Raw genomic sequence first — 14,649 nt, forward strand, 5'->3', positions numbered from 1 at the left:
TGGTGGTGCCAGTTAGGGGTGTGCACCAAAAAAATAAATTGGAATTTTTCGGGTTTGGATCTACCAAACTTGGGGAAAAAAAGGTATTTGCCAATATTCCTGAATCCCAGTATCAGTATGATATTGGGGCCGGGAAAATATCAGAGTTGCCGAATTTATTCTCCTCAATTATACCCTATGGGGACTGTCCCCATAGGGTATAATAATCCCCCTGAAGTCACGGGAGGGAGGTTCCCATCATTGAAAGGAAGGCAAGAGCAGGCTGGGGAAGGCAAGAGAGCTGGGGGGGGGCATGTTTAAATACCTCCCCGTGTCTTCCCAAGCCTGCCTGCCAAATCAGGCTGGCTGGGGAAGGCTAGAGTGGTTGGGGAGGCATTTAAACATACATCCCCATCCCTTCTCCAGCCAGAGAAAGGAGGAAAGCTCAGGGAGGTATGTTTAAATGCCTCCCTGTTCGGGGAGCCCGAATAATGCCATATTAGGCACTATGCTTTTTTTACCAGCTCGGCCAAGCCGAATGAACATCCCTAGTGGTAGTCTCTGAAAAACACAAACAAAGATGGAAAGGGACAGTTCCATACAAAATAAACTGGTGTGTGTTATCAAGATGGGCAGTCATGTTGGTCTGGAGCAATAGAAACAAAGTTAGAGCCCAGTGGCACCTTTAAGACCAATTAAGTTTTATTCAGGGTGTGAGCTTTCATGTGCACAAACACTTCATCAGACAATAAAATGGAATTACAGAACATAGTTGTATATATAGGGGTGGCTTGTTAAATTAGCATGCAAAATAGTAAAGATGTTTATTAACAGATCAAAAGAATGACAAGCTCGGTTTCTAGTTATCATCTGTTTGGGCTCAAGGGGGGGACAACATAGATAATAAATATGTCAGAACTTATTACCTATGTTGTCCCCCCCCAGTTGAACCCAAACAGATGATAACTAGAAACCGAGCTTGTCATTCTTTTGATCTGTTAATAAACATCTTTACTATTTTGCATGCTAATTTAACAAGCCACCCCTATATATACAACTATGTTCTGTAATTCCATTTTATTGTCTGATAAAAATTTTGTTGGACTTTTTTTTTATTTATTTATTTTATAACACTTTTTATTATTTTATCTTTATATACAATTAAACTCAGCTTATATACATTTCCCTCATATTAGAATCTTCCCACAGTAAAGCTTGTAATACAAAATTGAGACATTCAGGTAATTTTTTTAATCAATTTGTACAGTTTTGACCAAGTATTCTCGAAGCATTTTTCTTCTTTCCCTTTTAATAACAATGTTAGGTTGTTCATTTCAACCACATTTAGTAATTTATATATCATTTCTTCCCTATCCGGAGTTTTTTCTAATTTCCAGTATTTTGCGTAACTAATTTTAGCGGCAGTCACACTATGTATCAAGATTATTTTATCTGTTTTCCCAAATTTTTCTGGAATCATGTTCAAAAGAAACAGTTCTGGTTTCAACGGTATGGAGGTTAGAGTAATTTCCTGTAATATTTTTGTATCATCAACCAGAAGGATTGTGTTTTGCTGCAAGTCCACCACATGTGGAAATATGAACCCACGTTCTGTTTACATTTCCAACATAAATTTGATGTTACAGATGAATATATAGCCAACCTAGCAGAGTACAAATACCATCTATTCACTACTTTGTATATATTTTCCTTAACAACTGCCGATTTGGTAATTTTAATATTAGTTTCCCAAATCCTGTTCCATTCGTCCCGTTTCAACTCATATCCTAGATCCTTGGCCCATAATTTCATAACACTTTTTACCGGGTCGTCCTGCATCCTAATATCAGTTTAAAATTATATAGATTTTTAATGAGTTTTTCTCCTGAGTTCAGCCATATTTTATCCATATCTGTAGATTTCTTATAAAAACCTTTCTTTTCATCTTCCTTATATCTTGTTAGTATTTGCCATTTTTCAAGCCATGTCATTTCAATACCTTGGCTTTGTAAATTTTCTATATCTCGCTTAAATGCTACACTAATGTCTCTAGAAATTGTTGGAGGTGTAAGAATAACATAGGAACGTATATTCATATCTGGTGGAGGTGTGAGAAAATACAAAAATTCTGGAAAAGTATTAAGCAGTTAATAGAAGAAATTACAGGAATCAGTTTGCTAATCACACCAGAAATCTTTTTACTTAATATCACACCAGAGGGGATTAAACATAATGAGTTATCTATTATACTGTACATAATTACAATCTCAAGAATAATAATAGCAAAGAATTGGAATACCGACTAGGGAAGAGTTGATTACGAAGCTTTTTGAAATAATAGAAATGGATAAGCTGAATATGTACTTGGCGGGAAAAACAGAAAGTAACTTTAAGCAAAAATGGAAAAAAGTCAATAAGTGGATTGAAGAAAATGTCTAATGTAACCCCAGAATGTTGGAAAATATATGGAGTGTATGTTATGGAAAAATGAAAAAAAAAAATTCAAAAAAAAATGCTATATCTCTTAGTTTGTAATTACTATCAAATAGATTTTTGTAGCAATACTTCTGTTCCATGTTACATAGCGAAGGTTTCGCAATTGCTTCAATAGGGGAAACCCATCTCGGGATTTTAATGTAAAGACTCTTCACTTCATTCCAAATTTTTAAAAGGGCACTTTGCAATATGTGTTGTTTGAAATATTTTTGTTCTAGATTATACCAAATCGTGGCATGCCATCCCATCGCCAGATCATGGCCTTCAAGTTTCAGTAACCGAGTATTAGTTAATATGAGCCACTCTTTGATCCATACCATTGCTGTGGCTTTGTAATACGTATACCAATCTGGAAAACCCAACCCCCCTTTCTCCTTTCTCTCTTGCATCAGTTTATGCTTAATCCTAGATTTCTTGTCCTGCCAAATGAAACCCAAAATCATTTTTTCTAATTCCTGAAAAAAATTCTTATTAATTATAGGGATAGTTTGGAAAATAAAAATACGCCATGGTAAAACGTTCATTTTTACTGAAGCTAAACGGCTTAACAACGAAAGATGCAAACCTTTCCACTTTTCTAGATCTTTCTTAATCTCAATCAGGGTTTTTTAATAATTATCCTCATAAAGTGAACTACACCTTTTAGTCATAACAATCCCTAAATACTTAATACTTTTACATACTTCAATCCCAAATCTCTCTTGTATTTGTTTATCAATTTCTGTTGTACAGTTTTTTGTTAATATCTTGGTTATTTGGAAATTTACCTTCATACCTGCTACTTTACCATACATATTTAACACCTGAAGCAGCCGTTCTATTGATTTCAATGGCTCTTCTAAAATAAACGCCAAATCATCCGCATATGCCTGTAATTTAAATTTTTCTCATTTAATATTTAAACCTTTGACTCATTCATCTTCTCTTTTTATATCATTAAGTACTTCTAAGGCAAAAATAAAAAGTAAAGGAGAAAGAGGACATCCCTGCCTTGTCCCCTTCTGTATATGGAAACTTTGGGTACAGTCTCCATTAAAACAAACCTTAGCCTGTTGATCGCTATAAATAGCTTTAATCCTTTGATTAAATGTCCCCACAATCTCTAAAAAGTAAATGTTTAGTAGAAATTCCCAACTCAAATTATCGAACACTTTTTCCGCATCTAAAAACAACAAAGCCATCTGTTTTTCGGGGTGAGTCTCGTAATATTCCAATGTGTCTATCATAATTCTAACATTATTCCTTAGTTGTCTTTGGGGTAAAAACCCCGCCGGATCTGAATGAATTATTTGTCTTAATACTCTTTTTAATCTATTAGCTATAATTGTCATGCATATTTTATAATCGGCATTGAGTAGAGAGATAGGCCTATAGTTTTTTATCTCTGCGGTATTACTTTGTTGTTTTGGTATTAACATGATTAATCCTTCTTTCCACGACTGTGGAATTTCCCCCTTTTCCGATATATTTCAATGGTATCGAAAGTTGACTTTCAAATACTTGAACAAATTCAACTTGAAAAAATTTGATCAGCAAACCATCTGGTCCAGGGGTTTTTTTTTTCTTTGAATTTTTGATAGTTTCGATTATTTCACATATCGTGATTGGTTCATTTAAAATCCTTTTCTGTTCTTCATTAAATTTTCTTTTATTATAAGTTAAAAGGAAGGCAACCCTTTCCAATTTTAATGTCATAAGCAATTCTTCCATTGAGTCGTATTTATTCTTAAGTTCTTGGACCTGTGTATCAACTTCTTCAACCTTAGTATCAGTTAATTTAGTTGTTACAGTCAGATTAGAAATTTCTTTTTTATTTTCCAAGATTTGTTTCTTAAATTCTTCCATCTGTGCTGTCATCTGTTGCGTCAAGGAATCTATTTTTGTCTCTAACGGTTCTATGGCTTTAGCTATCGTCAGGTAATGTATTTTGCCAGATTCATAGCTTGAGCAATACTTTCATTTATTTGTGCTGTCAGGTCTTTAGGATTCACCTGCATTAGGCTAGCTGCTGCTGCCTTAATTTGCCCCGGCGATGGAGCTGAAGCCTTTCTTGAGCCACTTGCTATCTCTATTAGGACTTCACACCTATAGCCTATTATTCCCCAATCTTACTTTCTATTTTTCTGGTCTTTTTTATTTTAATCCAATCTTCCTATCTTAACCAAGATTCCAAAGTCAAAATAAATTGCTAATTAATAACTGAAACAAATCACCAAAATTTCTCCATAAAGTTCACTAACCAGAACTAATATAGAGATCCTATATTGTAATTTTTTTAACACAGTTTGTTATTCTCTTTACCCATTCATTCATTCATTCATTCATCTCATCTTACTCACCACTCAACCCTTATGCCACACTCTCTACATTTACTCCTTTCACATCATTAATAATATCCATTTCTCAGTCTGGAAAATGAAGTTTCACATAAGGTAAACTATTAACATTTCATGTTCTAGTTGTAAGTCTATGAAAGCCCGCTCCTTTCTTTCTTCGTCTTATTTCTTCTGTCTTCTCCTCTGTATCAACTGTCTGCTCATATCGTGTGTAACTCCTTCTCTTCTAGACTCTATCAATCGCTTGACGATAAAGTTCACTAGCTCCGTTGAAGCACCTACGTCAATATCACTAAGTCCTATGAATACACCATTCAGGTTCGTGCAGAGAGATAAGCAATTTCTCCTTTGGTATTTTGCACCTCGTTTCCCTCTCTCCTTTCAGCTCCAAGCTCCTTTCCAAGCTGCCTCTCGAGGATAGCTGGTCTGCCTCTCCTTTGTTTTGTTTTTTCTTCTGCTCGGTGCTCGATTGTTCCGGCTTAGCAGTGCCGCTCCCCTTAGCGTCTCCGCGTTTGTTTACACTTCTTGGTTCCAAAGTATACTTAACAGTTAAATTTTAGCTCTTTCCTTATTACTAAACATCTGCGGGAGTTCTTCTCAGCCCCCTGGTCACAGCTAGTGCCCCAAGCCCTTGTGTTGGGAGCGTCTTGTCCTGGTCGTCCGCACCGGCAGGGTCTTGGAGCTGAAATGAACCTCCGTTTGACCTCAAAACTCTGTGACGAGCACCATGCACGAGACTCTCTCCGGGAGCCCTCGGAGTGATTTGGGAACCCCAAAAATCTCTCAAGGATGATCAGGAATTCATGAAACGGTACGGAGCAAACTCGGTAACCTTCTCTGTCGCCGAGACCGGCAAAAACTTTGTTGGTCTTAAAGGTGCCACTGGACTCTAACTTTGTTCTGGTGTGTGTTATGTGAGATGAAGACCTTTGCCAGTTCACGTATTGGAATGGAAAGTTCTTCAAGGAGATTATGTGAATCCAACTTACATCAAATCCTTTTGTGTGCATCCTCAAGTGGTAGGGTTGCCAAGTCTTACCGAAGTAATAGTGGGGGAGTCCAGGGCTGTCTCTGGGATTCCTTGTGCGCATCCTTTGCACGTGCGTGCTGCGATGATGTTATCATGCTGGGCACAGAAGTGACCTCATCACGCTGGGCATATGGTACCATAGAGTTTTCAGAGTGCGACGTGCCCAGCATGATGATGTCACTTTTGGGTGATGTCATCACACCAGGCATGTCGGCCTGATCTGGCCACTTCGGGGGTGGGGTTCCCCCTGCTGGCCAGATCTGGACCAGCAGATTGGGGCCCCTTTTAGCGGGGAAATCCCTACCCCCCAGGGGGACTTGGCAGCCCTATCAAGTGGAATGGTGCTTCAGGAACTGATCCCTAACCTGAGTTTCACAGTTGAGATCCAAACTACGCCAGATTTGAGGGGAGGAAATCTGTGGTTAGATTTTCTGACTGTTTTCATCCTTGTCCTGCATTTTAGCTTACATTGCAAGAGTACTAGGAGCTATGGGTGTGGGAGTCTGTGGGGGTGTGAGAGAAAAACTGTGCAAAGAAGGAAAGGCTGAAATGGGTCAGTCCTCTTCCTCTCTCATGGCTGCTCTGATAAAAATTGGAGCCCCCAACCTACTGCTTTGATGTAAAAATAAAAACAGCAACAGGGACACCCAAGTAGCTTACATCGTTCTCCTCTTCTCCATTTTATAGCCCACCTTTCTCACTGGGAGTCAAGGCAAATTTACAGATACGATCGAACTATTTAGTCAATCCATAAGCCAGTTACAACATGTGATAACATTTGTACAATAACAATATTTGAATCCAACAGCAAAGATTCCTAGTAAAATAAGGCTATGGAGTCAATCAGCAAGCACGTGACAAAATATGTTAACATTTGAGTCTAATGGCAAAGATCCCTAGCAAAACAGCATAATGCATTGGGGATGGGATTGGAAGAAAGAACACATTATCCTTAATGGAGGTCACCTCCCAAGCTGATCTGTTACATCACTGCTCACAGCTCTGACTCCTCTACAAGAATGCCCACCTGGACAATTCTGTTTCCCACATTTTGTGAAATGATTGGGGGGGGGGGCTTCCTAAAAGCCTCAAGCAGACCATTCCGTAAGGAGGCTACCACAGAGAGCACACATGAACATGCAGTTGTTCATTTGAGGTGTTTACAGCATAGAATCTTCAAAAGGCTTTGCTCTGCTATTGCAGTGGAAAATAGCAGGAGAGGCAGTCCTGCACATATGCCAGTAAGGGCTTTGTAGGGAATAGAACACTGAATGGATCCTGGTACCAACGGAGCATTTGCAGAATAGGAGCAATGTGCAGATTCAACTTAGGCCCTGATAGTAGCTGAACTTCTGTATTCTGTACCAAATGGAGTTTCTGAGTCATCTTTAAGGGCAGTGCATTATGGCAGTCAGGCCTTAAGGGTAACCATAGCATGGATTCATGTGGCCAGGGCAGCCAAGTCAGGGTAGGAGGCCATCTTCCAAGCTAAATGGAATTAGTAGAATGCCTTCTTCTTCTTCTTTTTTGCGGCTGGGTCACCTTTCTTCTCCAACAATAAAGCTGAATCGAGAATCAACCCTAGTCTCTTAACCAAGTCAGCAAGAGGCAACTGGATCCATCAGATGTCAGGAGCCCAGTATCCTTCAGGGTTCTCAGCCTCCCCCCATCAACTTTACTTCCTTCTTATCAGGGTTGAGTTTCAGCTTGTTTACCCTAAGCCGTTCAACTACAGCAGTCAGGCATGGGTTCTGAGACTCTACAGAGTCACCAGATGATTCAGATAATTAAATGTAGAACTGGGTGTCATCAGCGTATTCCAAAACTACTAATGATTTCACTTTTTTACATATTGACAGTACGGCAATCTGGCTTGGTGCGTAGTGTTGCCAGGTTCCCCTTGGCCATCAGCAGGAGATGGTCATGGGGGTTGCCAGATCCAGGTTGGGAAACTCCTGGAGATTGGAGCCTGGGAAGGACAGGGACCTCTGTAGGACACAATGCCATAGTGTCCACCCTCCAAAGGATCCATTTTCTCCAGGGGAAGTGATCTCTGTAGTCTGGTGATGAGCTCTACTTCCAAGGGATCCCCAGGTCCCACCTGGAGGCTGGCATCCCTATCAATGGGCCCTGTTCTATAGCCTGTTTTTTTAATTAAATATAAGTTAAAAATAAGAAAGCAAATCCTGGTATTTATGCAGGGCAAACAGGGAGGTGTCGATTTTATGTGCTGCTGATGCTTCTAAGAGGGGCATCCATTTTTCTTGAAGATTGGCAGGAACGGGTTGATTTTCAGATCGTACGATGCTAGTGGAAACTTTGTCCTGTAAAAAGAAGTCCCACAATTTCAGATACCAGTCGCTCAATAGCAGCGTCTTCTTAGATTTCCAATGAAATGCAATAACATTCCTAGCGGCCGCAAGACACAATTCTGTCAACTCTTTCATAAGCCCATTGGGGGCAGGATGGCTCCAATGATTCAAAAGGAACAAGGAGGGTTGTAGTTGGAGGGCGCAACCTGTAATTAAAAGTATTTGGGCATTGACTTCTCTCCAGAAGGCCTGAACCTTGGGACACTCCCACCAGCAATGAATATAGGTGCCACGGCCCCCACAATTTTTCCATCATCTGTCCAAGATCGCGGGGTTAATGCCATGCGGCTGATGCGGGGTCATATACCATCGAAATAAAAGTTTATAAGTTAACATTTGAATATTGGTGGAACGGGAGCGGCAAAGAGGAGAGGACGTTCTATAGCCTGCTTCATCTAATGCTTAATGTTGGCCTTGTCTGTACTTCTCTGCCCAGAGGGTTACAGTGTGTGTGGCGGAGAGGTGGGCAGAAGGGACAGAACTCAGCTACTTTCAATTTACTTTGTCAGCCAGGAAGCTGAGACTTCTATCTTGGTTTACAGCTTTTTATAAATGCTTCCTCTGAGCCTTTTGATTCTTAAAAGATGTCAGAATGTTCCTGGTAGGAAATGACCCTCTTTTTTCCATATTGCTGGTCATAAACAGATTTTTTTTAAAAAAAAAAACCCCAACAACATAGTGTTCCTGTTTAGATGTCTTTTTTAAAAAGGAAGTTCAGATTACGGTATCAAGAGTGACTTTTGAGCCGCAGAAAAAATGATATTTCGTGTAAGCACATTGCCCTTTTGTTGTGAATAATCCTACTCTCTTTCTAAATGGCAAAGAGTGAAGATACGCACACCTGGCCCATGAAATATAAATATAAAACAGTCGTTAAAGAGCAGGAGCATTTCAGACAGACATTGTTGCGATCGTAGGCTTTTCTCATCTGGGGTGGGGGTTATATGCTGTATTCCTTCCCAGCGTAGGTTCCCTGCTTGCAAGGATTGAACAGCTGAGCTGATGGGTCTGATCACCATCTTGGCTCCCACTTACAGTTTTCCTACTATTGTCCGTGCCCACAAAGCCCACCCCATATATACACGGGTAGACTTGGAGCACAAATGCAAGAAGTGAAGACCTTAATGTGTTTTATAGTAGCTGTTTGTACATTTGGCTTAAGAACTCTGGTCAATGAAGCTAATAAATGAAAGGAAAGGAAGTGAAGACCTTGCAGGATGTTTGTTGGCAACCTGCTTCCAGTCTGCTCATGGGATCGTCTTCCTTGTGGAGAGAGGATGCTGTGGACAGTTGATGCCCTTTGGGTGCTGATGTCCATTGGGGGGGAGAGAGGGCGGAGTTCTTTCCCTGTCTTTCAGACTTGGGAGATGGGGCTACTGATTTCTTGGGAAAATCCCGCACAATTCGCCTGCCCATGGGATTGTGTCATTTTAAACGTTACCCCGTCCGAGAGCCAGTGTGGTGTAGTGGTCAAGAGTGTCGAATCCCCGCTCATGCCATGGAAGCTCACTGGGTGACCTTGGGCCAGTCACGCTCTCTCAGCCTAACCTACCTCGCAGGGTAAGGATAAAACAGAGGAGACAGATGTAAGCTGCTTTGGGTCCCCACTGGGTAGAAAGGCAGGGTGCAAATGATGTAACAAAATAGAATAAAAAGTGGAAGCCACTTGCAGGGAAGTGGTTCCCGCAGACAGTAACATTTAAAGGGCCTCAGAGAAGTAATCAGATGTGGTCTGACCCATGGGGCCAGGTTGAGGTGGGGGTCACTCAGCTTCAAGTCTTTCTCCATTAGCTTTGTCCGCTCTGGGTTAGGAGATTCCTGGAGATTTTTTTTTGGGGGGGGGGTGGAGCCTAGAGAGGGCAGGGGTGTAATGCCATAGAGTCCAACCTCCAAAGCAGCCATTTTCTCTAGGGGAACTGAGTCATCTGGAGATGAATTGTAATTCTGGGGGATCTCCAGGCGGGACCCAGAGGCTGGCAACCCTATTCTCCATCTAGTTTCCAACCGATGTGGATTTTATCATCTCTCCACCACCACCACCTGGTTCCCTTTGGCCCATTCCATGTGTTTTGGCATACCTACAAGTTCTACATCTTGTTAACACAACAGGTGAGGATGCGATGCTTGCCACCTGATGGCCAAAACTGACAAAAGAGAGGTCTGTTTTATCCAGCACTTGGGAACTGACTGGCAGAGAGAGGGACTGCATTGGCCAATTCGAATTGCAGCAGCTCTAGAGGTGGTTTTGCTTTTTCGGTACCTGATAGTGATAATGGCCTTTCTTGATAAGAAGTTGGCATGCTCCCAGGGTATCCAGAGGGGGATGAATTAATGGACAGTTGTCCTTCTTGGCTGCTTGTACATTGGGAGGTTAGGGAAAAGGCTGTTGACTACAGCCTGGAGTTGTCTGGGATGGACAGAAGAATAGCCTGAGAACAGATCATTAGAATGGCTGCGTGGACAACTGATGTGCAGAAGTATCACTACAAGGTAGCTAGCAGGAGGAACATGGAGAACTCCAAGGCAGGCAACTTACGTCAACATCTTGAATCTTGTCGAAGGCCCCAATACCCAACTGTTGAGGAATGGATTAGTACCTTCTCTCTAGTCTGGAGTCCAGCACTGCTCCAGCTCTCTGTGGTTTCCTGGCAGGTGTTTTGTTTGGAGCAGAGGTCCATCAGTGGCTATTAGCCACAAGGTATAGATAGGAACTCTCAGTCTGGGGCAAGTGATGCTCTGTATTCTTGTGCTTGGGGGGGGGCAACAGTGGGCAACAGTGGGAGGGCTTCTAGTGTCCTGGCCCCACTGCTGGACCTCCTGATGGCACCTGGTATTTTTGGCCACTGTGTGACAGACTGGTGGACTGGATGGGCCACTGGCCTGATTCAACGTTGGCTTCTCTTATGTTCTTATGTTCTCCTGTTTGTTTTTTGGCTATCTCAGGCGAGGCAGATTGGATTAATGTAGCATCCTCATGGGGATGTTCCACAGAGTGTTAGAGTGGTCTGGGTTTCTGATCTCTGGGTCCAATACTGCTTTATTTTTTCTTGCCTGCTCCTTCCTGAGCTGGGCTGCAAATGCCCAAGAGCAGTATCGAGGATCTGGTTTCGTCTTCCAAATTAGTACTTGGGTCTTTGCAGGGGGGGGGGCAGACATGATCTCTTCCCACCTCAAAGTCAGTGTCCACTTTCACAGATGTTAACCATCATGGCATTGCTCAGATGGCAAGCAATGGGCAGAGAGGTGGTTTTAAATGTTTGCATTCATTTGGTGTCCTGCTTCAAAACTGTACCAAACTTCTTGTTTGCTTTCAGAATTATGGATTGGAGACGGAGAACCTGCGAACGCTCTCTCACAAGTTGAACGCCTCGGCCAAAAACCTTCAGAACTTCATAACGGGTAGAAGGAGGAGCGGCCATTACGATGGCAGGGCCTCCCGAAGACTGCCAAATGATTTTCTTACCTCTGTTGTTGACCTGATTGGTGCTGCCAAGAACTTGCTTGCCTGGCTGGATAGGTAATTTAGTTTTTAACCTTTTTGAGATATTAAATTCCCCTCCCCCTACAACATTCTGTTGTTATAACATTCAACTGTTGTAAATTTGTCCTCATGTGAGGTGACAGTGAACACGGTGTCCCGTAGGAGTGGGTTGTAAAATCTGGAATACTTTTGCCTCTATCGAATGTTGCTTGACATTAGGGTGGTGTTAAATATTCACCTGTTTCAGTTTTGGGTAGAAACTAGCAATCTGAGTGGGGATGGGAAACTAAGACAATGCAGACAAGATTCATCTTTGTGTTGTCTTCTTTGACACCCTTATTTTCCTGAACGCCATTTCCTTCTCTGCCACTTTTTCCTATCTAACTGTCATGGCTTCCTCCATCACGTGGGGACCTTCACCCAAAGATGCACCACATCAAGAATGGAATGTTATCATAAAGCTATGTGTGAAATGACGGCTGCCAGCAAATCAAAGCACAACAAATTAGATTTGTGCTTGGTAACCTGGCCAACTGAGGGTAACTGAGTGAGGGCAGGTGAAGGGAATTACATTCCCCTCCCAAAGATTGCTAAAAAGGGATACTTTTAGCCTATACTTTTTTCTTCACAAAAAAAAAATGCTTCCCCAAATTGGGGAAGTAGTGTCAGTAACACCCTGCCTGAGAGGAATTCAGACCTACCTGAAGCAGACAGATTTGCATGTCGTGGAAAGGTGACATAGGCCCCGGGCACACGGGCCAGGTATCGTGGGGGGGAGGCATGGCTAATTGCCCCGGTGCAGTTTGATCCGCGATTACGCGATCAGACGCACCGGCGGCACAGCACGGGTCCTTCCCTCAGCTCCAGCGGGTAAACGAGGGACTGGAGGGGAATGCCGCGTGCTGGCGCAATCACACCAGGGGGGTCTGGAGGCAGCCCATGGCAAACGTTTACTAGTACCTTGGAGGTACTAGTTTTTAAATCCGCATTGTCGGCGGTAAGCCACGGGTGCACTCCACTTCCCAGATGTTGGGGTGTGATCGCGCCCAGATAATCCACCCACCTTCTGTGCCTCTCCCACGGCAACTTTGCCGTGTGACGGGGCCTCTGAGGGGACAGTTTTATCTGTTCTTCAACAGAGTTGACAAGGAGTAATTGAGCACAGAAGCCGAATGGTCATTTATCAATTCGGGGGGAAATTAGGTGTTCCCCCCCCCTTGGTCAGGGCAGACATAAATTTTAGGATGGGTCTTTCATTCCTGACTCTGCGTCTTACAACCCTAAAGAGTCTGGCAAGCTTAAAGAGCTTTACAAGCCGAAGTGCTGTTTAGGCCTGTGCTGGAGATGAGTCTCCCAGGACTCCGTCATAGATCTTTGCCAGCCATGCTGACTGAGATTCTGAATCCAACTTTGGCTGTAAGTGGAGGGATGCTGTCTTTGAATTCTCTGCTGCATTAAAAAAAACAAACCAACAAACCTTGGGAGTAAAGAAACCAAGCTGGTCTATTGGGGCCAGGGGCTGTGGCTCGGTGGTAGACCGCCACTTTGTGTGGAGAAGGTCTCCGGCTCAATCTTCAGTATTTCCCCCTGAAAGGATCAGGTAGCAAGCAATAGCAAAGACCCACATCTGAGACCCTGGAAGGCTTCTGTCACTCAGAATAGATGAGACTGACCTTGATAGGCCACTGGTCTGACTTGGGATAAGCTCTAGATGTCCAGGTGACAGAAGTTAGATTGGCTATTTCTCTGCTGTACTTTTGTTTGCTGACAGTATTTCTATCCTGCCTCTCAGTGCTGTTCCCACAGGAGGTCACAAATATTTCCTTCAAGTAAAACGGCTTTTAAAAATCCTTTGGGGAATAGAGAGACGGGGATTGTTATGAATATTCTGTACCCGTTCGCTGCTTGCTTGGAAGCGTTCTTTTATTCTTTCGTTCTTTCTTTGGAACATTTCAAAGATACAGTTCCTTCCCCTGTAGTCTGAAATGGTTCACCTCATCTGACCATCACGGAATTCCATTCCCACCCAATTCTGCTGTGGATGTAGACCAAGCCTGAGCATCAGGCAGGAGTGTGCGTGTGCATGCCCTGGTAGTGGTGCTTCCATGGAACTCCAATCTCCGCATTACCTGGATCTACACAGATATGAATCCAGACTAAATTCTCCACTAGGTAAAGGTAAAGGTTCCCTTGCTTGAAAGCCAGTCGAATCTGACTCTTGGGTTGCGGTGCTCATCTCTGTTTGAAAGCCGAAGAGCCAGCGTTGTCCGAAGACGTTTCCGTGGTCATGTGGCCGGAATGACTAAACACCAAGGCGCACGGAATGCTGTTACCTTCCCACCGAAGTGGTACCTATTTATCCACTTGCAATTTCTTGCTTTCGAACGGCTAGGTTGGCAGGATCTGGAACTAGAGATGGGAGCTCACTCCATCATGCGGCACACTCGGGTCTCGAACTGCTGAACTACTGACCTTCCACAGCCTGCAGTTCAGCGTCTTAACCACTTGAGCCACCGCATGTAACCTCTCCCACGGCAGCCCACTGATCCCCATGGAATGCTGCTGTTGCCAGGAGAGGGGAAAGACACAAGGGGATCTGCAGTGAGAAGGGGCATTGGGGGAGACTGCAAGTTGAGGGCCGGTATGGTGTAGTGGCTACAGTGTTGGACTAGGATCCTGGGAGATCTGGGTCTGAATCCCCACTCAGTGGGTGACCTTGGGCCTGTCACATGCTCCCAGCCTGACCTACCTCACAGGGTTGTTGTTGTGAAGAAATGGAGGGGAGGAGGATGTCCTAAGCCTCTGTGCATCCCACCTAGGGAGAAAAGCGGGATGTAAATAAAGAAATGCAAAATGCATGCCGTTTGGTCCGGATCTGACCCTTAGAGATCTGAGTCCAAGGGCCGGATGAATAGACAAGATGCTGAAAGGTCAGTTCTTCCCGGGGTTTAAAAA

The 14,649-nt window shown here is 43.1% G+C and overlaps 1 protein-coding gene across 1 annotated transcript in view; it reads left to right on the forward strand.

Annotated features, from left to right (window-relative positions):
- Positions 1-14,649, forward strand: part of LOC107107195 (connector enhancer of kinase suppressor of ras 2-like) — a 579,263-nt gene that overhangs the window by 282,150 nt on the left and 282,464 nt on the right. Inside the window, exon 3 of the mRNA XM_015407453.1 lies at positions 11,528-11,730. Within this exon, the coding sequence (XP_015262939.1) occupies positions 11,528-11,730 (203 nt within the window). The remainder of the gene's footprint in view (positions 1-11,527; positions 11,731-14,649) is intronic.

Source organism: Gekko japonicus, unplaced genomic scaffold (assembly GCF_001447785.1).
Source record: "Gekko japonicus isolate JY-2015 unplaced genomic scaffold, Gekko_japonicus_V1.1 scaffold535, whole genome shotgun sequence".
Classification (NCBI taxonomy): Eukaryota; Metazoa; Chordata; class Lepidosauria; order Squamata; family Gekkonidae; genus Gekko; species Gekko japonicus.